The following is a 24,204-nucleotide window of genomic DNA, read 5'->3' on the forward strand; positions in this document are numbered from 1 at the left end:
CCACGTTAAAACCAAACAAGGTCATATAAAGCAATGACCAAAATGTTCTTCTGACAGTTAAAAAAAGCTCATCTGTAGGAGAGTATTAATTGTCTTAATTTTCAGTGTAATAAAATGACAGGAGAAATTGTTTCCCAATTTTCAGTTTATTTACTATAAAGACAAACACCAATATAAGTCAAGTTTATGCTATAAAATGCTTCAGAGGGGGTAAAAAAAATCATAATTAAAATATATTGATATATTTTAATTTACAGAATATATCTTAAGCCAATTTCAATGGTCTTAACCCAAAGATTCTATGAGTTTATTTGCACGATAAAGGTGCTAATGTTTGCCCTTAAGCCCTGGAAATCTTTGAAAAAGAGAGATCATAAACAAATAGTCAAAAAAGAATATATATTTATATATATTGAGAAAGTGAACTTTGGTAAAAGAGACTATAGGACACCTGAGGTAGTAGAGACTGGAATAAAACAGCAATAGATGTGTTTTACAAAAAAAGTACCACCAAGTGACACATGAAACTGCATACAATTTCATACAACAATTCAGTCCAGCTCAGATCCAAAAAGGACATAAGATCACATCAGCATAAAATAAGAAAATAAAATACATGAAAACCAGCAAGCTGGATGAGACACAGGTGGACAACTGTATGATTCAGAAGGCATTGAGATTGGTAAGAATTTTCAACATGACAAATTGAAGTAATACTGATTTGCATTTATGAATAACAGAATCTGATTTATCTTCCAGTATATAAAAAGACAAGAGTGCATAATCTTAAAGCTTTTAAAAATACATTTAGAAGTAAGATAAGAAAAATAACCCGAAGCAGGAACAAAACAAAATGTATTTTATGGAAAATATTGTAGTATAAAAAGACAGTCAAGTACAATAAATGTAGCTACCAAACTTCACATTTATTTACATTTAACTCTTCAAGCTCAACCAGCTTGTACTCCACATAAAGAAATAGGATTTTAATTAAATAAAGAAATTTTCTAAGTAAGTATTTAAAAATGGCCAAAAGCATTGCATGATTATTTTCTCAAGAAATTCCAAATAAGTAGCATTTCCCATTTTATAAGGTTAAATTTGGATTTGAATCATGATTATCATCCTTTAACTTTCTTAACTGATTACAATCAGAATGGCAACACTTGAAGAGTTACAGTTTAGACAAGCAAAACGATTTCGGAACATGCTTGTATAATTCTAATAAAAAAAAAAAAAAGAAGAGATGTTTAAAAATTTACAAGCAGAAAGCTATGATTTCAGAATCATCCCTCCACCTGAAATGCTGTACAGTAGTTATCAGTATCATATAGAAAATCCATGTTGGAAAATCCATAATAGAAAAGAGTTTTAGAAAACCTCAGATGAACACACATTCTTATAACATACTGTATATGAAAAAATTATGATCACATCAAAAGTTAAATTGGAGCATAACATTCTATAAGGAACAGCACCAAAACAATGGTAGATCAGTAATGAACTTAACATTTTTGAATGAAAGGACATAGCTTAATTTTGAGGGCTCATTGGTGACATGGCTCAACGTAACAGTGAGGGTTAAGAGGCCAGGATAACGGCAGGGCATGACATTAACAAAGTTAGGAAACGCCAATACTCAGCAAACATCTTAAACTGGGGATAGCTTTGAAACACAATTACACCCAATAAGATGAGAAACAAACTTTATATAATCAGAACTTCATAAAGTGGGATTTTTTAGATAAAAAAGGAAAAACAAAACTATTGAGAGACAAATACCGCCATCATTAGCATTCACATTCAGCATTATGCTAGCCAAACTAGCAAAGTTTCAATTAGATATATCATCGTTCCCTGATACACTTAATGACAACATTTTAATGATTATTCAAATAAGCTTTATGGCCCAACAGTAAAATGCACATCTTCAAAAGGCATCTGTGTAGAAACACAGAATGCACCCCCCAAAAATTTAAATGTTACAATTACAAGCACATTTGATTCCACTTTCCTTTAACACATACGTAGGTTCGAAGACAAAAATCTGAAATTTAGGGCAAAACTTTAAAACATAACAAGGACTAAAAACAAAGTTTCTCCTGTTTTAAGGACTTCTATGTTTTACTTCAAATTAACAGAACTTCTCAAAATCTTTATGACAGTGAAAAAATGGCTGCCTAAGTGCAACAGGAACCATTTTCTAATTGAAACAGGGCTTCAATAAAAAAAAGCAATAACCAAATAACAGTATCCCAACATGGCACTCCAAAGAAGGCACCGTTTTTGTAGTGGAACTTCTGCAATTTGATGTTTTTGCATTTTGTGCTAAGGTACAGCAGTTTGACACCATGGGGGGAGGGGTGGTCAGTGAGGGTGACTGGTCGGTAGCAGTAAGGCGGGCAGGCTGGCAGGGTCTTCAGTAGTATTTCCGTGCGGACGTTGTGGGGAGGGGGCTACCAGTTGAGGCGAAACACAGGGTGTTTGAGAAGTTCCCTGGAGGGGGGCCTGTCTGTGGGCTGCAGCTCCAAGCAGCGCAGGGTGACATCCCTCAGGCCCGGGGTCAGCTGAGGGGGGATGGAGGGAGCTGTTGTGGCACTTGCAATCTGGAGGATGGAGAAGTGTGGTCATGTTAAAACAGCGATACTACAGTAAAAGCTAAAGCTATTTATATGGTGTATGACTTTGGAAGATGCATTAATGTGTCTAACAGCGACATACCTTGAAGATCAATGCCAGGTGGTTTGAATGTTTCTCAGCATTCCAGGGGGGCTTTGCGCAGGACATTTCAATGATGGCACATCCCACGCTCCACACGTCACAGCTACGCCCATACTGCTGGCCCCTCAACACCTACGCAATAAACATGATGCAGTTAACATCATTACAGTCCCCTGACGTCAACCACGATGGTTTCATTTGTGAGCCTCAACTACAGTAAACATAAAAAGTAATAACAAAAACAATACAATTCCAACACTTCATATACTGAAAGAGACAGACAGAGAGGCGGTGAGTGAAAGAGTTGAAAGATACCAATATCATTCATTTTATAGTTTGCCTTGTTGCCCACAACACATAACCATCAGCTCATTGCTCATATTGTAGTAGTCTCAATAATAGCGCCGAGTAGTTAACCCCAACCCTCCACAATCCTTTCATTGAAGTTAGAGAACCAGACTGTGCTATGCTGATTCATCCATTTCAGCAGTGCGACAAATGATGAAAAACCAAAAAGCGGGGTTTCGATCTGAAAGTGGCATGTGAGTGTGATATTTCAGAAGCATGCATCCAGTGTTTGCTACCAATCAGCTATAGACTCATACATTATTTATAATCATGTTCATTCATTTCATCCATCGTCTTCTAGAAATAAAGTTGAGAATAAAGCTGAACGAGAGCGAGAGAGGGGGGTGTTGGAGATGTGTTTAAATATAAATACTATCAAGTAGGCCTCACCTAGTTCTTAAAACATATTCTATTGTAATGTAGTTGTTTTCACAAACCAAAAAAAGTACTGTAGTTGCAAAACAACTAACATCTCTGACTGCTTAGGGAGAGAGAAAGAGACAGCCAGGGAGTGAGCTCTGATAATGAACTGGTCCACTGCTGCCTGAGGCCCCTGGCCAGCTGAACTCCCTCCCAATTAAACAAGGTTGGGCACCACAATGATAACAAGGCATTAGGGGGCAGCAGCCATTGTGGTCCCTCTCAAAAGGGATTACAATTTTCTTTCATTCTGAGTTACTAAGAAATCCAAATCCACTTTAGCCAGTTACCAAAGCGGCACACGTGACTGAATGGCATCGCATAATGGCGACTGGATGTCACTACAAAAAAAGCTTTGTCTGAAGCCATTGACATTTAAATAGACACCCCCAGAGCATAAGGAGGAAGAGAAAGCCTGGGGAAGTGAATTCTGCACTGCCGTCCTTTGATGAGTAGCTCAAATACAAATGCACACTAAGCCTTACAGTAAACTATGAAGAGTGTACCTTTGGCTCACCTTTCTATGTTAAATCTCATCGTACATAAGTCCCCCCCACCCCCTTGATCTTACGTCCACCAAGAGAGTGAATGGTACACAGGTAGTGGAGGTAATCTCCCCTGTCTTATGCCTACCTCAGGGGCCATGAAGGCAATGGTTCCCAAGAGCTGGCCCTGGAACTCGCCTGCACCCGTGCCTTTGAATGCCAGCCTAGCAGCTGCCCCAAAGTCAGCAATGCGCAGCCTGTGCCCTGTGCTGTCAATGAGCAGGTTGGCACCTAGGTGGGTGTGGAAAGAATGAGAGGGGGGGGGTTGTTTGTTATAGTGTAACACAGCAAGGGGCAATAGACGAGGTATGTATACGTGTTTGTGTACCGTGTTATCTAATCAGCCCCTCCCCCTTACACCCATAACCCACCATGAAGTGCAGCACCATAGGCCCCCTGGGGGCAGGGTTTGTGCTTTTACGTGCTGTGCATGCGCAAGTTGAGCATGGGCCTCTGAGCACTCACCTTTAATGTCTCTGTGAATGATCTGGTTCTCGTGGAGGTAGGCCAGGCCACGCAGCAGCTGCTCTGTGTAGTTGATGATCACAGCCTCCTTGAAGGCTCCATATTTGTTCAGCAGGTGAGACACACTGCCGCCTGACAGAGAAAGAAACGAAGACAACTTCATATGACGTTTGCTCACAACCTTCCAGCAGAGAGTGAGAGCGAGACAACTGAAGTGTCAAAAAGTTCAAGGGTTGCCCTTGTGTGTTGACATCAAACGGCATCTTTGAACTCCTTTAAGACAGTGCATGTGTAATCAGGGTTTGAATAAAAGAAAAATTTGATCCGATGCAATACTCAGGGGGATGGAGTGGGTCCAAAGTCTTACCTGCCATCCACTCCACAAAAAGGTTGTAATTGTTCTTCTCGCAGGTGGCCCCTAGCATGCGAATGATGTTGGGGTGGTTAAGGTGGGCCATCATCCGGATCTCCTCTCTCAGGGCCTCTACCACCTCCTCCTGCTCTGAGGAGGTGTTGCGCACATACGTCACCTTCAGGAAGAGGAGGTTACAGTCAGACATGTTACAGTCAGACAGGTTACAGTCAGACATGTTACAGTCAGACAGGTTACAGTCAGACATGGTGCAACATGACTGCAGAGGAGGTTACAGTCAGACAGGTTACAGTCAGACAGGTTACAGTCAGACATGGTGCAACATGACTGCAGATGGGGACAGGGGGGGGATCTTTCATCTATTGTATAGTAGGCTATTTTCAATCAGAATGCAGAACCGTACGCTACTTCTAGGACTCCTGAGGGGTAGTCCATGTTACCCTCACCTGTTTGACCGCCATCAGGGTGCCGGTGCCCACGTCCTGAGCCTGGTAGCAGGAGGAGAAGGCCCCAAGGCCGATCTGCTGACCCTTCAGCCACTCTGCCCCCTCCCTGTATGGCTGCTTTGCTTTGGTGTGGCCAGGAAGGGTCTCTGGGGTCTTGGGGCCAAACAATACATCAAATCAGTAACAGTCTGTCCAAATGTGACATTGTTACCAATTGGCAATTTTGTACATTTCAACAGATTTGATCTAAATGTGTTGACATTTGGGGATTTTATTGGTTCTATAGTCACTCTCGGATATCAAGCTATATTGATTTACATTTACAGACAATAGTTGGTGATCCCAGTTTCACACTGGAAAATAGACCGGCAGTTGTGTTTTACTCACATCCACCTGGATGATAATGACGTCTTCATTTTTATCCACCTGAAGCTGGGGGACGACGGGCAGCGCATCCTGCGACTCTGACATGGCCATTACCACCGCCAGCGCCTCCTCCTCTTCTGCCTCCATCTTCTCCTTGCACTTCTGGTGCTGCGTCACGTCCTCGCTGTACGTGCCCTCACCTGGCCTGCCGACCCGCTCCGGTGACAAGACAGCAACCTCCGACTGGAAGGTAACTGTAGTGTCGCCAATGGTGGGCATGGAAGCTTCCAGGAGGTCCTCCATGGAGGAGTTGAGCTCAGCTGAGGCATCCAGGAAGCGGAACTTCTCCTCTACGGGGGTGAAGCAGGTGTCCTCGCTAGGAATGAGGGTGGTGGCAACCCCCATGGTCTCTGCCCCCCCATGGAGGTCCAGCTTTAAGCTTTGCTTGGAGGCAGTGGGGGTGGGAGGGGCACAGATTCCCGTAGCACACTCAGAGGAGGTGCAGGCAGCAGGGTTGGGGGTGGGTCGGGAGGGCTTTGGTCTATGGATCTGGCTGGAGGGGAGAGGCCGTGCCTGGGTGAAGACAGGGGAGGGAAGCTGCTTATCTGGGTCCTTGACTAAGCTCTTCTGTGGGGGAAACCGGCGCTGGGCGCCTGGGGAAGAGGAGCAAGAGGTGCTAGAGGGGGAAGCTAGTTTGCTAGGGATGAAGCTCTGAGGCCGGGCCTTGGGGCTGGAGTCCGGGCCAGGGAAGCAGGTGGGAGGATGGGAAGCTGAAGGCGAAGGGAGGGTGGGTGTCTGATTGCAGGGCGGGGAGGAAGATGAAGGGGAGTGCAGGCACTGGCTGAGAGGCCTGTTGCGGGCCTGAACAGGGGGCTTTGGGTGCTCGGCTGGGACTGCACCCATATTTGGATGCCCCGTCAAGGATATTGCTGCCAGCCGCTCAGTTACATCCTCTGGGCTCGCTCCTGCCCTCCCACCGTGGGCCTTGACAGACGTTAGCTGGACCGTGTGAGTGGGCGTGTTGCTCTCGGTGGCGCTGGGCGAGTTCTGTGGCACTGTGGGTTCCAAAAAGGCAGCAGAAGTCTGTTCCTGCGCCTCGGCCCCATTAGCCATGCTGCTCTCCAGGCCCAGGTTAATGGCGTCCAGGATGTCCATTTCCTCAGCAATGGCCAGGAGGCGGCGGCGCATGCGGGCATAGTGGGTGGAGCTGGTGACGCTGAGCATGTCCAGGAGCTTGACAAAGATGTGCGGCACGCGGGCCACCATGCGAGCAGCGCTGAGGAAGACCCGGCGGGACAGCTTGCCCACCATGGAGTGGGAGTTGTCTATGGACTGAAGGGCAAAGCTGAGCAGAGGCAGAAGCTTCTGGTACCTGGAGGGAGAGAGAGGGTGGAGAGAGAGAGAGGATGGGGAGAGAGAGAGTGAGAGAGATAGAGAGGAGTTAGGAGAAGATGGATAAGATGCCTGCCCAAACTTTGTGAATTTCTATCTTTCTAAGTAAAAAAAATATTCTTCATGTTTTACTCAGTTGATGTTTTCTTTACACATAAAACGGTGCCATCTGTTGAGTTACTAGTATGTTAGAGGGAAACCATATCAATACATGTCTATGTTGTGCTTACACCATAAGGTACAGGACACTCTGATCTAGTAACATGCTTATCTTTAACACCAGTGCTCGGGACATAGCTTTGAGCCCAAAGTAACTGTACGAACAAACTCACGGACTGTGCCTATGGGCTTGTAGCTCAAGGTCAAGGTATCGGGTCAAAGGTACCAAATGCACAATCTATCCCTATGAGCTTAAGACAGTCTACTTCCAACTGCAATGGCACGGATAAAACCAAACAATGTCCTTGGTATAAATGACAAGTATATCATTAGAACATTCCTTTACAAAAGAAACCCGCCACCTCCCAAAAATCCACCAATATAAAATCTCCCCCTGAAACCCTCCCTTCCCCTGTAGCATACCTCTCCACCAGGGTCTGGGACTGGTGGTAGTCACCTCCTCCTCCAGAAGAGACGATGTGAGGGTAGAAGTCGCCAGGGAACTCTAGCAGGAGCCGGTCGATCAGGCACAGGCGGCCCAGCAAGGCCTGCCAGTTGTTGGCTTCGGTTTGGGGCCCCAGGATGCAGTTGAGGACGTAGTCCACACCTTCAATGCCAATAGACCCTGGAGCAGCGGAAGCGGGCAGAAGGGGAGAACAAAAGGCAGCATGACTTGAAGCGATCATTAATCGTTAACCACCCAAAGTCTTTAAATGGATGAATGTCTGTGAGCCATAAATAAAAATACCAATGCAACAATGTAATTTTTTTCCCCGTAAGGGATTGATTTGTAAATGGCGGGCGGAATGCCATCTTGTTGAGATGCTGGTGCATAGCATGCTGCAGCTGCTGTTGTGGTGGAGACCTTTTATGGTCATTTTCTTACCCGCTTTGAGGATCTCTCTTCCCACAGCCAGCTCTCCCACCTGGCCCTTACACAGCTCCAGCAGGGTGGACACAGACAGCTGGCTGGTACGACTAAGGACACAGGCACACATCATCCTCCATATAAAAGTGCTTCATTGTAGGTTGCACAGCATTAGACAACATGGTTTGTGTATATTTGAAGGTGCCACACTACAATTTGTGAAAGCTATACTTGAACTGACATACTCGACTGCCGCATGCAGTTTTTTGGTTCTCTACCTCTCCCCACAAGAGGGCAGCAGCTAACAAGCCGAATATAGTCTTCTGTTGAAGTTTTTCTTCTTTGAGAAGTGTCTTACCTGTTGGCATCGGCACACTTGACCAGGATGGTCTCCACTACAGGTCGAAGCAACTGCTGCAGCCGCGAGCGCTCCGACACAGAGTGGCAAGGCGTGTACACCAGCATGGCCCGCAACGTTTTCTATAAACACGAGGGGAAACGGACAGGCCGTCACTTTTTGTTGTCCCAACAATCAACATACAAGGGGGATATTATCCCCCTGTGTTTAGAGGACAGTGAAACAACACAGTTTCAAAGTCAACTCTGGTTTGACACGCCCGAAGAAAGCTGTACTTTAACTTAATAAGAGTTCCAACTAAGGAAGCTGCGTTGGCATTTTGTGTAAAACCCTGACGGCTCTAGATGACATGACTGGAAAAGTCAAGTCTGACAACAAACCCAGGGGGAGGGGGTGGCATAGCAGGAAGCGCTGTTCCCAGGAGAAGGGTGGAGGTGCTGCTAGCATATTGGTTCAGTCTGACCCCCTCCCACATACACGCACACACATAGAAAGACAGAGGGAGATGGAAAACCGAGAGGGTGAGAAAGAGAGAGAAAGAAAGAGAGAAGGAAGGAAGGAAGAGAGGGAGAGAGAGAGAGAGAGAGAGAGAGAGAGAGAGAGAGAGAGAGAGAGAGAGAGAGAGAGAGAGAGAGAGAGAGAGAGAGAGAGAAGAGGGGAGTGGTGCATGAGAGTGTTGCACTGGAATACTGCCCAGACAGCTAGACTTAAGGATCAGAGTGCTCTCTCACACACACCCTCTCTCTCAAACTTTTCAACATCCTATCGTTTCTCTCTCTCATGTAAACCAGTCAGGGATACTCCTTTACTCTGACTGCACCCTCCCACTTCTCTCTCTCATTATCTATCCCTCCATCTCTTCCCGCCTCACTGTTACCCCCCAAGTCCCACTCTCTTTGTTTCTTTCTGTCTCACTCCACCCACATAACAGCATGCTCCACAGCTTACACAGTCCCAGCAGAGACAACCCATGAACAAGAACAAACAAACCTTTCTTCGGGACAAACTGAACTTTCAAACAAGTCAAGATGGTTGAGGTGCAAGAATTCAATAACACAGGAACCGTGAGTCTTCACCGACAAAAAGATTGCTTTGGTATCACACCTTCTCAAAAAGTCATTGGTATGGTGTCTTTCCAACTTTGATTAAAAAGAATGCACTCAAGAGTGCTCACTAAGAACCACCATTCAGTCTTAAAAAATAATAAATAGGCAAACAAATTAAGACCTGTTGTTGTTCCCTGCCGCTTTTCAGACCTTCTGCTCTTCAATGGACTTTAACACTATAAGCCTATCCCAGCTTGTTTATAAAATTGAACTTTAGCCTGCTTTGGAGATAACTTCAAAAATGTGTGTGGGGGGGGGGGGGGGGGGGGGGGGGGGCAAAGGGTAAAAGCTAGGTTCTAGCCAAGCTATCAAATCAATCGCTGGACAGCTTGGTGAATGGTGGCAACCAGTCTTTTTCTGTGGTTGCTGGGTGTAAACCCTGTAAACATCCTTGCATGTGTAGAGTTCAAGATAAAGGGACATTTGGAAAGAAAGGGAAATGTTGAGGAAACTGTTAATGCAATACCTTTGTATGGTTGCTTTAAACACTGATTGCTGTATGAACCGGCTCCTTATTGACCCCTCGACGATCAATAACAACCTTCTAATTATAACAGAGGGAACCAACAGTGAAAGGTCTCCTCACCAGTGCGGCCACGTAGACTCTGTAGACGGGGTCGGCACACACCATGGAGAGCACGCTGCAGCACGACTCCACCACCACGTCTCCCGACACCTCACCGCAGCTCGCCCCGCCTCCAGACGCGGCCATCGCCGCCCCCGACCCCGCTCCCGCCCCCGGGCAGGAGCGCTCGCCATTGGCTAGGAGGAGGGCGCCGCTGACGTCGTGGGAGAGCCGACGCAGCGCCATCTCCCGGATGTTCCAGTTTCTGGAGAAGAGGCAGCCCACCAGCTCAATGCCAAACACCTTGGCAGGACAGGAGACACACAGGAAGACTACTTGTAAATGAGTCGTATCACAATAGGAACGTGAAAAGGGCATACATCTCTAAGACCTAAGCGGACCCCCCCCCCCCCCCCCCCCCCCCCCCACACCCCCCCCCCCCCCCCCCCCACAGACCCACACCTTGATCCAGGGCTCAGCCAGCTCTTTGTAGGTTTGAGGGATCTGCTGGACACCATATTGAGGAAGCGCAAAGTCCGCCTCCTGGGACAACGCTCTGGAGCTCTCGCTGTGAGGCGTTGATGATGACGTGGACCCTGATGACTGCACATGCCCAGATGACGTCTCCATGGAGATGGAGGAAGGGTCGTGGCTGTGGAGATAACCATAAAGTTAGTTTCGGGCTAGATGTGCTACAGCAACATAGCATTGTACAATTAAAATGAAAAATAGCCAAGAGAATTTGATTTTCCATCAAATAGGATTTATAAAACTACAGATCTTGAAAAATGTAAATCTGTTCCAATTGGGCCATTCTGGAGTATGTACACAAGGGTCATGTGACACCGCGTGTCACTGTCCCATTGTCCCATTTCTCATTAGAAAAACAACTGGGTCCAGTTTCAGAATTGCGTGTTTTATAGTTATGGAGGAATGTTTGTACAGTATGCCTGAATGTTTTAATGTGTTTATGACGTGGGGGGGCAAGACGCTTTCATTTCAGTCCTAGGTGCACACAAAAAACAAGGGCTGGTGCCTGTCTGTCTAGCTTACCTAACCACCGCATGGAGTGGATCCAGCTAGGGACAAACCTCAGTACATTCACACCGATATACAATGCTAAGGCAGCAACACAAGCCACTAATTATCTTTAGTGGCGTGTTTCTTCAAGTTCAAAAAGCAAGACAATCAAATTGTGGAGAGGTTTCGTTTTCTTGTCCCTTGATGTCTGACAAACTCAGTGCCTGTCCTCCAACTATTCAATTATTTTTAACAAGATCTGTGTTTCATTTCTAATTTGGATTAATCTGCTCTAATGAATGTGTAAAATCCAGCATGTCTTTCTAAAACCACAGTGTGTGCTTAATTTTTGAACACTTTATGGTGGCTAGCTGCTGGTCGCGGTGCATATGTGTGTATGTCTGTAGCTCTATGGGATCTTTGAAAGGCTGGCTTGAATATCCACCCCATGCTTAGCTTTCGACTATTCTTAAAACCTGATGTTTGACAGGGTGGGAGCTGGTTGTGGCACACCGTGTTAGCTAGCTGTCTTTGAAAATCAAAGTTGCATTTGAAACTAAATCCAGAGAGCTCCTTCTGCAATTTCTGAGAGAACAAACATGTCTTTCACTTCCAGTTATCTACACTCATCACGGGTCTTCGATGAATACTGATTAATTTACACAAAAAGTAAATGTACTCCGTTTCCTAAATTGCATATGGTATTGTCTGATTGTTGGTGGTGTTGGTGCATCTGTATGGGACCTGTACTGGGGCAGGTATTTTTTCTCCACCCAACAGAGAAGCTTGTGCCATTTCCCCAGGCTTTAACACAACAATAACACACATAGCTAGTGTAGACAAAACAGTGTTCTCTCCCCCCTCACGTAAGCTGTGTTGAGGCATTGTAATGAATCACCTGTAGAAATCATGGGACTTCCACTTGGCTCTGCAGAGTGGGCAGATGAGAGTCTCATGGTTACGCCTGCATTCCTCTGCCCCTGTGGTTTGGACAAGGGAGAGAACTAAATGATTCATCGTCGGCACAGGGCCCAGACGTGTGTACGCTCACGCAACAGCCTGTAGGTTGGAGTTTGTAACACACTTATGTATACGTGCTCACATGTAAATGACACAGCCATGTTTCCCCTCCAACACATACTTGACACATGCACGCAAACTCACAGAAACGGGAGCAATGCCTTCTGACTTTCAGGGATGGTCGAGGCTATGGACCAGATCTAACCCTTGTATGTAGTACTTTACTGAGTAGTATGGTGTACTACAGTACTCACAAATAGACATGCAGTGGTGGTGCAACTTGTTCCGGCAGCCCTCCTCGCACACGGTCAGACTCTCCTCATCCAGCATGTCAAGCAGACAGATCGGACACATCTGCTCCTCCTCATCCTTCAGACTGATGAGAGACAGAGATGGAGAAAGAAGTGAGAGGGGGAGAGATGAAGGCAGGTGGGTAGACAGACACGATTAAGTAAAGAAGGGGGCACATTTGGTTGAGGTGTGGTGAGAGGTGAGATGTCACATCAATAGAAACAAAGACTTAATTAGTGTCTTTTCGAAACATATTTCTTACATGTTTTAAAGTCGACTTTACAAATCTATATATTTAACAGTTTGCCTTCGGTCTCTAGCAGCAGAGACAATTGGTTGTGTACATCTGTGTGCTACCTTGCAATATTCAAACAGGGTTCTTGCATATGCTGTACTACTAAAGGTGTACTTTGTGTGTGTGTTCATTCACCTGTTCTCGTTGCTAGAGGTGGAGGTGCTGGAAGTACAGGTGGTGTGGGAGTTGGACATGCGTGACACAAACTTCTGGATGGTGTTGCGGGAGGGAGCCTTGATGCGTGAGCTGCGTCGATTGTGGTATTTTTGGAACAAGCTCTCGACCTGAATGACAAGACACCGGGTGTTTTAGCCAATAAGAAGGATTCGGAATCATGGGAAACTATCATTGTCCTCCCAGAAACTACTTGGCAATCACAAATTATTTCCGGTACCATTGCACTTTTAAAAAGTATTTGTGGTCACTTAGTTAAATAGAACTGTTAGCTTGGTAATCGTATATGTGGGGTGTTGGCTGTGAGGTTACCTCAAAGTTTTTCAGAGTTTTCCTCCAGAGCAGTGGGTCTGAGGGCTCCAGTTGAAAGACCCTGAGCATGACAAAGAGGACGTGGATGCAGAAAGCCCCCCGGCCACAGCTGCATGTCTGCAGGGGCAGACCAAACAAGTTGGAAGACACATTAGACGGGTCAGACAGATTAGATGGACCACACTAATGCAATCACTCCCACACAAGTAAAGACAAACACACTTGTGGATACTTTCACACACAGTTTTACTGACTCACAACAAGATCACATTCTAACAGTCATTAAAAACAAGATTATTCACAATTGTGTTGTAAGATCTAATGAGGCCTATACCATTCCAGCATTGTACTAAATGAATGTAAAAATTTAAATAAAAGAGCCATGAAATGCCATATGCAGAAATTCTCTGACACTTCTATTTGTGGTTTATCCAGGACGGTTACGAAGGTGAGTTACAGGGGCCTGATGGATGACTGTTGGGTGGTGAGATAAGAACTACCTGCAGCTCAATATCCAAGACGAAAGAGATGGTCGTGAATTCCAAGAGGACAACGGAAAATGCCTATCACCCCCTCCATGAGATGGTTGTGTTGAAGCTGAGCTTTTTTAGCGCAAGACTGATCAAAACCCAGTGTCACAAGGAGCATTATGGGAAGTCCTTCTTGCTAGCAGCCATTATACGTTAAATGCCTCACTGTGAGCCAGAACAATGGCAGTATGTATTTGTCCAAGCCTGGATGTTTTCAAGGTAGGTATTCAAGTCCCTCAATTTTACAGTACTGCAAAAAGCTAGCTATACAGCCGTTTCATTAAACAGGTATTTTGCCGTGCCAGCATAAGAGAGCTGTTAATGTCTAGTCTGGATTACAAACCCCTAAAGAAATGGGAGGACTGTTCGAAAAGGACTTTTGGTGCCAACTATATGTCTAAAGCAGACAGTGAAGGTCAAGTTTGACATGAGTCTGCTGAGTCAATTTGAGAAGTCTTGATTGCTCATGTGTGCCTTTCCTACCTGTGGCCCAATGAAGACCCGGTATTTGTTGTCAGGGCTGTCTCCTCCTATCAGGAAGGAGTTGGGTCCTATTTGCTGTAGAAGGTAGAGGCGGGCCCTCATGACCTTGTTTACTCTGCGACTGGTCTCCTCTGGGCTGTAGGGGGAGAAGCCATCTGGGGAGGGAGCTCTCCTGGGAGGGGTGACTCTTCCACTCTGAAACTACACAACACAACACAACATTACACCCAAGGCAAATTCATGATACTTGATATCACCACCACTACTACTACTACTACTACTACTACTACTACTACTGTTTATTTGGCTGTAGCTATGTAGATCAATAGCATTGAACTTCCAACCTTCGTGAACACTTTACAAAAAGGGTACATTAACTATCATTGCATTACCTTCTGTAACACAGTTCCATAGAAACTGCTAAAGTATGTAGTTGCACTTCATTACACAAATGAAAGTTGGTAATGGTGGGGTCGGGTTTTCCAGAGGTAAGGGGATTTTAACCTGTTGATCTTGTTTTGGTAACAAATTTCAACTGCCCCTTTACAACATCCAGTTACCCATTTAATCCTGCCTTGGTCCTCTGGGCTACAACATTTTTGGAGGCCCCTAATTTGGTCTCATTGGCCCAGGGAGCATCTGAATACACCCCTCCCCCTGCTATGCCTTGTTACACTTTCATAACAACCTATATTGCACATTTTATTACATACAATTATGTAATAAATGTCAGTATGAATAACAATGTACAAATGTTAATTACAACCTACAATTACTTTACTATAGGTATTGTCATGGTAGTTAAGGTAACCTTAAGGTAAAGTGTTGCCTAACCTTCTGTCTAAGTACACTAAGCCGTCTTTGAACAGTTGAACAATGGTTAGAGGGGAAAGCAGGTGCGAACTGTGTTCAAACATTGATGGGGTTGGCGGGGGAGGAACAAAGGGCAGCTACTCACTGGCACAGGGGACACTCTCTTCCTGCGCACCCCGGGCGACTCAGGCTTCCCACAGGTCTTGCTGTAGGAAGAGGAAGAGGAGGAGGACAAGGAGGGGCCGGGGGAGGGACTGCGGCGGCCCCTGCTCTGGGAGGAGGAGCTTGTTTGTGAACCGCTTCCAGCCTCCGCTCCCTGACGGCCAGCCTCACTCCCGTCTGGTCGCAGAGGAATGGGCTTCACCACCTGATTTGGTTTTGGGAGAGGGGAGCATACAGGATGAGGTTAGGGTTAGAGTTGACAGGACAGAACATCCTGTATATTGTGTGTGGTGTGTGTGCGTACATGCAGTGTGTGTGTGTGTGTGTGTGTGTGTGTGTGTGTGTGTGTGTATATGGATACAGGTCTGCTCACCACTGGGCCCCTCCTACTGCGTCTCTCCAACCACTCGTGCCTCCAGGTGGGCATGCAGGTGGCTTTGAGCTTCTCTCTGATCATGCGTTCCTCCGGCCGGTCCTCCATCTTCTGCAGCCCCCGCAGGGTGTCCTTGCTCTCCATGTCACGACTGCATAAAAAGACAATCAGAGATGAGCCGTGAACACACTTCCCATAATAATGGCGGCCGTGAGGACAGCAGAGTACTATGGGAGGAAGTTACCCAATACAAATAAAGCTGACACTGCATCTGACGAGTACTTTTTGCACAAATATGAAAGAAAAGTACTGCCTTTTAGTTATGCCTGGTAAAGGTACCCATGCTTCATTAACTGCAAATATGTGCCCACACATGGGATCTCCGTAGAACTTTTGACCTTTTATACATTTTTCACAAGTTTTGGAGTTTCACTTTACATTACAGGCATCTTACAATTTTGCCTTTTAGTTTGTCAGAACAGCATACGACCATCAGAGGCCCTGTATGGCCTGTGGACAGTGGCATTGCACAGGGCTATACATAACTCGTCACCCTGCCTAACTGACCCGTCGTCCCCCGACCCTGAATAAGCCAACCCCATCCTCTTCTGCTGCCGGTCTGTAGAGGAGGGTGTTGGGATGCTTCTGAGCAAATATTCCACCTCCCGTGAGAGGATGTTACGATACAGAACAGCAGCGGTCTGAGCCTGAGATTTACAGTGCATCGTACAAATGAGGCCTGTCAGCTTGATTCACGGTGCTTTCCTCATGACCCATGGTAAAAAAGACTCTCTCTCTCTCCCTCTTTAGAAGGTTATAAGAGAGTAGGTACAGAATGCAGGCAAGCCTCCTGGGTTGTTGTTACATTCGTCTCTGGGACTGGAAATAACTCTAGGTCGACTCTGGGTTAGGGGTGGTCAAAAGTCCATGATGTTAAAGGTTCATTACCATTACAAGTCATGGACAAAACAAATGGTATGGCACATGAATCACAGGTTAATTGAGAAAGAACAAGCCTTAAATCACAGAAAAAACACAGAGCAACAGTAAAAATTCAACACCTCCTGATCCAAAACTCACATTTTGAGATTCCAAGACAAAACCCGATAAACTAGGGAATTTAGGATAGACTATCAACAGACATTGATAGCTGCAATTACTCTGTGAAAATAAAATTTAATTCAACTCTCATTAAAGCAAACATATCAGCCTTTACCCCCAAGAATACCTCCACTGGATATTGTTATAGCAAGCCCATCAACTTAACAATGGGTTGAAAAACTCAGCTCCTGAAAAGAAACGTACCAATAAGGCCTAGCATCTCCACATGGGGAGTCACACGCAGGGAAAGGCCAGCTGCGGCCTCCTTCTCTACCCTCTCCCTCGGTCTCTTCTGTTAGTCAACTGAAAAGCAAAGGGACGCTCACCCACCACGACTAACGAACATCGTTCAGAGAAAAACAAGTAAAGCATAGCTGGTGGAGGGACAGGAAGAGAGAGACTTCCTGTTCTGTGCAGACTCGTTTGAACAGATTTAAGAACCAACAAGGAAGTGGAATGGCCCTGAGTCAATAGTTGCTGTTGGCTTAATTTTGTAAGTGGGAAATCTTCTTGTGTGCAAGTTTCCTAATATTAGATGGTTGGTAGATTCAGTGTTAAAACTGTTTGGTGGGGTTATCCAAGTAGGCCAGAGATATTGGATGGGCCAAAATGAGCCCTGTAATTTTTACAAACATGGTTCTGAAAACAATGTTTACTGGGTTTGAAGATTTGGGTTACAGTGTTGAGAGAGGGAATGACTACAGAGCAGAACATAGAGATACCTGAAACACACCTGTTGCAGCGTGCACACAACATGCTGTAAGGTAGAGCCAAAGCCCAGACAAACCATATCAAAAGAATCTGTGGAAATACCTAAAGATTGCATTTCATCAAAGATTCTAGTGAAATCCAAGTTTGAGAGGATCTGCAGGGAAGAATGGGATAACCTGTCCAAATCCAGGTGTGCAAAGCTGGTGGGAGGGTCTGATTACTTGTGTAACTTAGATATTTTGACATTTTTATATGATCAAAATGTTATGTTTTGGAAACAGTGAAAGTTGAATTTGAAACGAGTCATTGTGGGGTATTGTGTCTAGGTAATGGAAAGAGTCATAAAATGAAGTCTGTATAAAAGTGAAAAGGTGTGTGTATTCACCTCGTCATGGAAATATGATATTAACTCCACAAAATGCACAAGAAAATTACAATAAGGGCCATTAAAGTTGCGTAAATTCATTCTTTGATAGCAACATGTCAACACATGGAGAGTACTCCAAACCAGAGGCGGCATGTGTGCATGGCAGTCACCATACTCTGGCATTCAGTCGCCATTCAGACAGACAACACCGGACACAAACAGCTCATGACGCTGCTCGTTAAAGATAATCCAAATATAACGAGGTCTCATGATGAGCGCTGCTGTTACGGTCTTAATGACGACTTCTCTGATTGGATCCCCCTTCAGGATTGTTCTTTTTCTTTTGTGCTGATGTTGTCTGTGCATGTCTGTGGATTCTTCTTTCATGGTGAATTTTTGTATATTGTGTTTAGATCTAATGTGTTTTTATGGTTCTGTTACTCAGGAATGCCGTTGTATGGCCAGAGGGAATGATGCCATACCCTAAGGTTTTAGTGAAACGTCACCACTGAACCAAACCCTTTCTCACAGAACAAAACCAAAATGGTAAATAGTGAAAACGTCATCTAGGTAATGAAGTGATAAACAGGGCCTTGCAGGCAGGGACTAGGTAGCTCCTTTGAGTGACAAAGTATGGGGACAGTGCAACCAGATAGTTCCCCATCTTTACTCTGAATAACAACTGGTGGAGAGGCCATCCTTCGCCTCTCAAATAACAGCTATCCCACAGTGGCTGGGAACAATGGGGCATTGTGGGGCCGTGCAGGTGGGACGTGGAAGGGCCAGCAGGCTGAAGGTCCATTTTCAAACATCCACGTAAACTGAGACTGCATCACACACACACGCACGGTTTCTGGGCACACACCCTTTCTCATGGGCCATGGTGATTGTAAAACTCAGGTTACAGGTTCTCACAATCCCGGCCTCTGCTGTGGGGGGGGGGGGGGGGGGGGGGGGGGACGACTGTGGAGACATGGCATACAGAAGATAATGGTCGATTCTGCCTGTTGTGTCTTTTGAAAACAACAAACCCAGCCACTGTAAATAGGCAGGGCAAGTTATCATTTTAAATGAGTGGAAAAGCTACTAGTAATGAATGACAGCAAAATGATAAATCTGTGGCTTAAATTATTAGTAAATGAACATGAAATACAGCAGGATAAAGCTCAAACAGACAGCCAAATCAAATAGCCTCATCGTCACATAAAGGGTGCTACTAAATACTGAGTGAACTGGTGCCGACATCACCCAACCACTATTAGTTATGCTGTTAGAAAAATAGGACTAAGCACTGTGAACAGGGTGCCAAATTCTAAATAGGATCCTTAACTGACACAGGCTTCCACACTCAAAGACAACACACACACAATGACACTGCATGATGCAGGTTTGAGGCAATTCTGCAATACTGAGACCAGCACATCTTAAAAGGCTTGATACAGCACAAATTAAATGGACTGAGGTGACAGTCAGCTCTTGCAGCTTTACCCATTAGCCTAATCAGACTGCAATATTATGGAGAGATTCTCATTAAAACCCATTTGCAGAGGTTTTTGTTGACCATTGTCCTATAAGTGAATTGTTACATGGTGGAATACCTTTTTCAGAAAGTGCTGCAATGTTCCTTAAAAGATTAAGCCATGGGAGTGTATCACCCAAGCAAACACTTGACGAATTAAGATGCACTGAATGTTATTTTTACCAAAGGTAGAGAGCATACATCCAACACACATCCAACATAACAAAGAACAGTTAACCAGTAACAGAGGACCATTTCCCAATTTGTCTCAGATCATGAGGACGACTTATAAAAACAACTGTGTGACCAGTTAGTTTCGCAATATTCAAACAAGGATTTTTGGAAATGTGTTTATTTAAAAACACACCACTACCCGGTCAGTCTGGTACATGTAACTTTAGTAGGACCAAACCAGTTGAGGTCCTTGCCTACAGTCTCAAGGCAAAGAAGAAAATCAGGTGTCCTTGCCTCTGGGCACTGGGCTCCTTCAGATGATACAGGAAAGAAATGGAGAAAGTGGAGTGTTTAATGGAGTGTTGATTTTACATTGGTGGTGAGGACATAACTGTACTCAGTGGGTAAAAATGTGATAGCCAAAAGCCAAGAAGACAAAATTAGAACATCAAAGCTTGTCACAATGGTACGAAAAGGTTCAGGTTTAAAAGTACATAAACAAAACACCGGTGGACCATTTCATAGGGAAGAATGTCATTTTTTATGTTGTGCAACACCCGAAACTGAGCAGTGGTATACTTTTCAGATGCCCCTCTGGCTTTACAAAATATACACCAGAGACGAACCCAATCACTGTAACAATACTCACATTACTACAAGATTGACATTTTGAGCACAAAGGGTTAGCCTCTAGAGCTCTTTCAGTGTGGTGAAATACTCATAATAAAAAGAGATTGTAATATGTCCTTGACTCAAAAACAAACAAACATACATAAACATAAATGGTTTATGTATGTCATCTTTTATTTTAGCAGGTGTCTTACACAGACTTCCGATAGAAGCTTGTTTCAAACATCTCCCATAGCATCCAGGTATCAAATAAAAATTATATTTGCTGATTGAAGGTGCGCAAGTAAGACATAAATAAGCCTACTTCGTCATTTTGGTCCATCAATGTAAAAAAGACGTGACCTCTAAAGGCATGCGACTGGACTCTTCCTGGTATACATCTCACAAAACAGGACAGTCTGAATATAGATTATATTTTGGGAGGTAATCTGAAGCTTTGATTTTAGGAGTTACTAACACACTGTCTGAACGATATATGGTTGCCAAACTAGCTTCACAAGTCTGTAAAACACAGGACAAAAACAGGTTGTTTTATACCAGATTCAAACGGCAAGTGGGAGTTTGTGTGAATGTGTGGCTATGTGTTGAAAAAGCTGTGATGTCTCGCTCAGGTCAGTGCCCACTGCTGGGATCTGGAATGTTGCTGGAATGCAGAGAAGTTCCTCCCACCCAGAGCTGTTCAGTGCGCATGGCCACCCCTGGGGGGGTCACAACCACAGCATCTTCCCACCTTCCCTCTCACAGCGGGGGAAGCCTACTAACCTCTCCCCAAACCCTCCACACTTAAAAATAAGACCCAACAGGCCCGCTGGCTCACATTCACACGCTTCCTCATAATCCTGACCTTTTTCTGTGCCGAAATCAACATTTAAACTCCCTAAACTTTCAGAATTACGGGAAACTCTTCGGTTTTGCAAAAGGCTGGAGAAGAGTGCATCAATGGAGAAGTGGAAATTGGTGGGTGAGATGTTCCTGACACACATTAGGCCTGAACACACCACCACCCCTCATCCCCGGGGCTCTCATCCCCAAGCGTGTCAAGTGCGATTGTGCGCAGTGCCCTGACAAGCAGAAACTCCATTAATGGCCCACTGGCCAGTGCTCGGGAAGTGGAGCATTGCCTCAGGGTAGCAGGGAGGGAGGGAGGGAGCTGGGGAACACGGGGGCTCATGAGGTAGGATGAACACTGGTTTTAGGAAGGGAGGGGAAGATTTCTCTTGTTGAGGCTTATACAATTCCATTCCACGTGTCACCAGAATTCAGAGGACCAACTAATATGGCTTTTGAGAACATTGAGAAGCATTTTCTCTGGTTCGTGTAACTCTGGTTAGATTTTTGGAATGAACAATTCTGAACCATGCTTCCCTCAGTCACTGACAATGTCCCATTTAAATCTTTCTGGACAGATAGACAACTACCAGATGTACTTGAGGGTCGAGTGATCTGCAGTTCAAAAACACCCCAAACTTTCAAAACAGGAGTCACGTTCTCTTTAGTCAATGCAAACTTTGTCCAGATGTCATTAGAGTGTCTGTTTGAGAAAATGCTAATTCTGAAGACAAACCAAGCCATTGTAGGGTTGGACAAAAGAAATATGCATCTTCAGTACATACTCATCATACTAGAGGCAAGGAAGACAGATACTGATATCTTATTTAACCTGCAAACATGGTAGGCGTTAAATACTCATTTAGCAGAAATAAATACTCAATGGATACATAAGTAGCCTCAACCAAATACACCAAACCATGTAGATGGTTATGTGATTAGGAAGTTAGTTTGTATGTTCTGTATTGTTATGGAAGCCTTCATAAACTGGCCTTGACTGTCTCTCACTAGTAGTTGGACAGGCTGGAAATGGTGTTCTTCAAATTTTGTGAACCCAGAATATAACTCACAATTAGTTTCTTCATAATAGGCAGCTCAGGCCTTCAAGATTCCTCATAAAACATCACAGCACCACTGGTTTGTCATAGAGTGGAGAGCATTCTCACAGTAGTGAGCATGTGAAACTCCACCCATGGAACTCTTCAATAGGATATTCCTGCCTCTTACCTCCCTCATGTTCACTTAGATAGGCTCCAGTCTTAGAGATGAGTTATGGTCCTCGTGCACATTAACATCCTCACTGGTGATGCAGGTTGATGGGGAAAACTAAGGGACGCAAAGGCCCACATGATAAAGCACAAAGCATCTTTTTCTGCCCCTCTAAAGAAGAAAATGGCAGAAACACAAAAATGGCGGACTCCAAGTACAGTATACGCAGAGGCAACAGCAGCTTCTAGTGAGAGTCAGATGGCTCAGCGGTGAGGGAGTCGGGCTAGTAATCAGAAGGTTGCCGGATCGATTCCCGCCCCGCCAATCTGACGTTGTGTCCTTGGGCAAGGCACTTCACCCTACTTGCCTCGGGGGGAATGTCCCTGTACTTACTGTAAGTCGCTCTGGATAAGAGCGTCTACTAAATGTTAATGTTCTAAGGGTCACATCTTCCACCCAGTCACATGTAAAGACACTCAATGCATTGGGAAATCCGGGACAAATCTGCCCAAAGAATCACATGCATGGCCTCTTCCCCTGCACTACTGACAGAAAGAGGATGAGAGAGAAAGAGATGTGAGTGGGAGAGTGATATGAAGAATTGGCTCTGAAGGGGAAGTATGCCTGAATTAGTTGGCTAAGCTCTGACATTAGAAAGTAGATCTATTTCTTTTCCAGGCATGGATATTTTTATAGGTCAACATTTAGCTCATACTTATGTATAGCTACATGTAGCCAGCGGTGTCTTTTTTCAGGTGATCAAATCCCCCTTTAGACTTTCTGAGAGTGCCACGGCAAAATATCAGTTGAACGTCACCCTCCAGCATGAGCATTTCCACAGCTCGTAAACGTTCCATAAAAGGCTGGTTTTGGCACAGCAAGATCCTTCAACTGGGGATCACACCGGAGCAATTGAGACACTTGTAAACTTAACCAGGCTCCTTTAAAGTGCCCAAAGACGGTTAAAAAGAAGTGTTGCAAAGGCACGACACTCAAGCAGGAGAAACAAAGTGTAGAAAAGGCTTCATTCAGCAGGCACACTCAGTGAGCAGCATGAGGAAGTATGTCTAGAGAAAGAAAATAAAAAAACTTCACCTCTAACCTCAAAAACAAAGGAAGACAAAGGGAAAACAACAGTGGAACAGTGACCCTGGGGTAATATGCAACTCCAAGCAGCTGCCCCGGAAGAACGTACTGTGGAAGAAAGGCGTGGCTAAGTAAACATTTCCAAGCCCTTCCAAAAACAGCTTGGCCTGTAGCTATCGGGAGGGCCTGTCTGAGCTGGAAGTGTGTCCGGTTGGGCCATTCAAACACCGGCTTTCTTTTGAAGACTCTCCAGTATGGGGGTACAGCAGAGTCAAGAGATCCACCTCATTACAGCATTGGGGGCTTAGAACCAAGCAAGCAAGGGGCTCTGTAGAAAAAGAGAGGCCCCACAATGTATGCCTTTGTCCAGTGTTGATCTGCCTGCGTCCTCATATGAAAATCCATGGGGAATGTACCCCAGAGAGGACCAATCAATTGGCTCTGACACTGACATATTTCCAAGCTTATCACCAGAGGCAAACCCCAGAGGTAGACCAGCGAGAAAACCAAATCTGTCTGACGTATGACTGTCCTGTACTATTACAACTAGAAATGTGTCATTCTAATGTGGTTATACTTCACAATGTGGGCTACAAGTAGCTCTTCAATGAAACAAAAGACCCATTGATTCATTTGTCCAACATTACAGATTTTTCCTCTGCTGTTACAACAGCTCAAAGTGTTACAGCTTTCCCACGGACATTGTGTCACTGTCCATCAACTCAAACATAGATTACTTGACCAGTTTTGTACCCAGTGGTCAGCCAAACAAATTCCTGTCACACAACCTTTGGAATTAAAACTACTAGTATCTGATTCAGCAGTTAGACGTCATGGCACAAATACAGTTAGCACACTTTAGAAACCTGATTTTTTAAACAGGCTTTTTTCAAGCCGATGAAAAGTTGTTAACCAACAGACCGTGACAATGATAGTCAAACAATATCCTCAATGTAGAGCAATATCTTCAAGCT

At 44.9% G+C, this 24,204-nt stretch overlaps 1 protein-coding gene across 2 annotated transcripts in view; it reads right to left on the reverse strand.

The window, feature by feature from the left end:
* Positions 1-380: 380 nt before the first annotated feature.
* Positions 381-24,204, reverse strand: part of map3k1 (mitogen-activated protein kinase kinase kinase 1, E3 ubiquitin protein ligase) — a 30,361-nt gene continuing 6,537 nt past the window's right edge. Inside the window, exons 1-20 of one of the 2 annotated variants that reach the window (XM_047044647.1) lie at positions 16,911-17,080; positions 15,606-15,756; positions 15,216-15,437; positions 14,258-14,458; positions 13,245-13,361; positions 12,894-13,042; positions 12,427-12,548; positions 12,051-12,132; positions 10,595-10,784; positions 10,154-10,435; positions 8,462-8,583; positions 8,122-8,213; positions 7,659-7,860; positions 5,706-7,056; positions 5,319-5,471; positions 4,867-5,029; positions 4,500-4,631; positions 4,123-4,265; positions 2,722-2,853; positions 381-2,606 (exon numbers count right to left, since the gene is read on the reverse strand). In XM_047044647.1, coding sequence (XP_046900603.1) covers positions 2,457-2,606; positions 2,722-2,853; positions 4,123-4,265; positions 4,500-4,631; positions 4,867-5,029; positions 5,319-5,471; positions 5,706-7,056; positions 7,659-7,860; positions 8,122-8,213; positions 8,462-8,583; positions 10,154-10,435; positions 10,595-10,784; positions 12,051-12,132; positions 12,427-12,548; positions 12,894-13,042; positions 13,245-13,361; positions 14,258-14,458; positions 15,216-15,437; positions 15,606-15,749 — 4,149 coding nt within the window. In that variant the 5' untranslated portion in view covers positions 15,750-15,756; positions 16,911-17,080 and the 3' untranslated portion in view covers positions 381-2,456. Of the gene's footprint in view, positions 2,607-2,721; positions 2,854-4,122; positions 4,266-4,499; positions 4,632-4,866; positions 5,030-5,318; positions 5,472-5,705; positions 7,057-7,658; positions 7,861-8,121; positions 8,214-8,461; positions 8,584-10,153; positions 10,436-10,594; positions 10,785-12,050; positions 12,133-12,426; positions 12,549-12,893; positions 13,043-13,244; positions 13,362-14,257; positions 14,459-15,215; positions 15,438-15,605; positions 15,757-16,910; positions 17,081-24,204 lie in introns of those variants that run through there. The other variant, XM_047044646.1, reaches the window with a different exon arrangement.

This window comes from Hypomesus transpacificus, chromosome 22 (assembly GCF_021917145.1).
Source record: "Hypomesus transpacificus isolate Combined female chromosome 22, fHypTra1, whole genome shotgun sequence".
Classification (NCBI taxonomy): Eukaryota; Metazoa; Chordata; class Actinopteri; order Osmeriformes; family Osmeridae; genus Hypomesus; species Hypomesus transpacificus.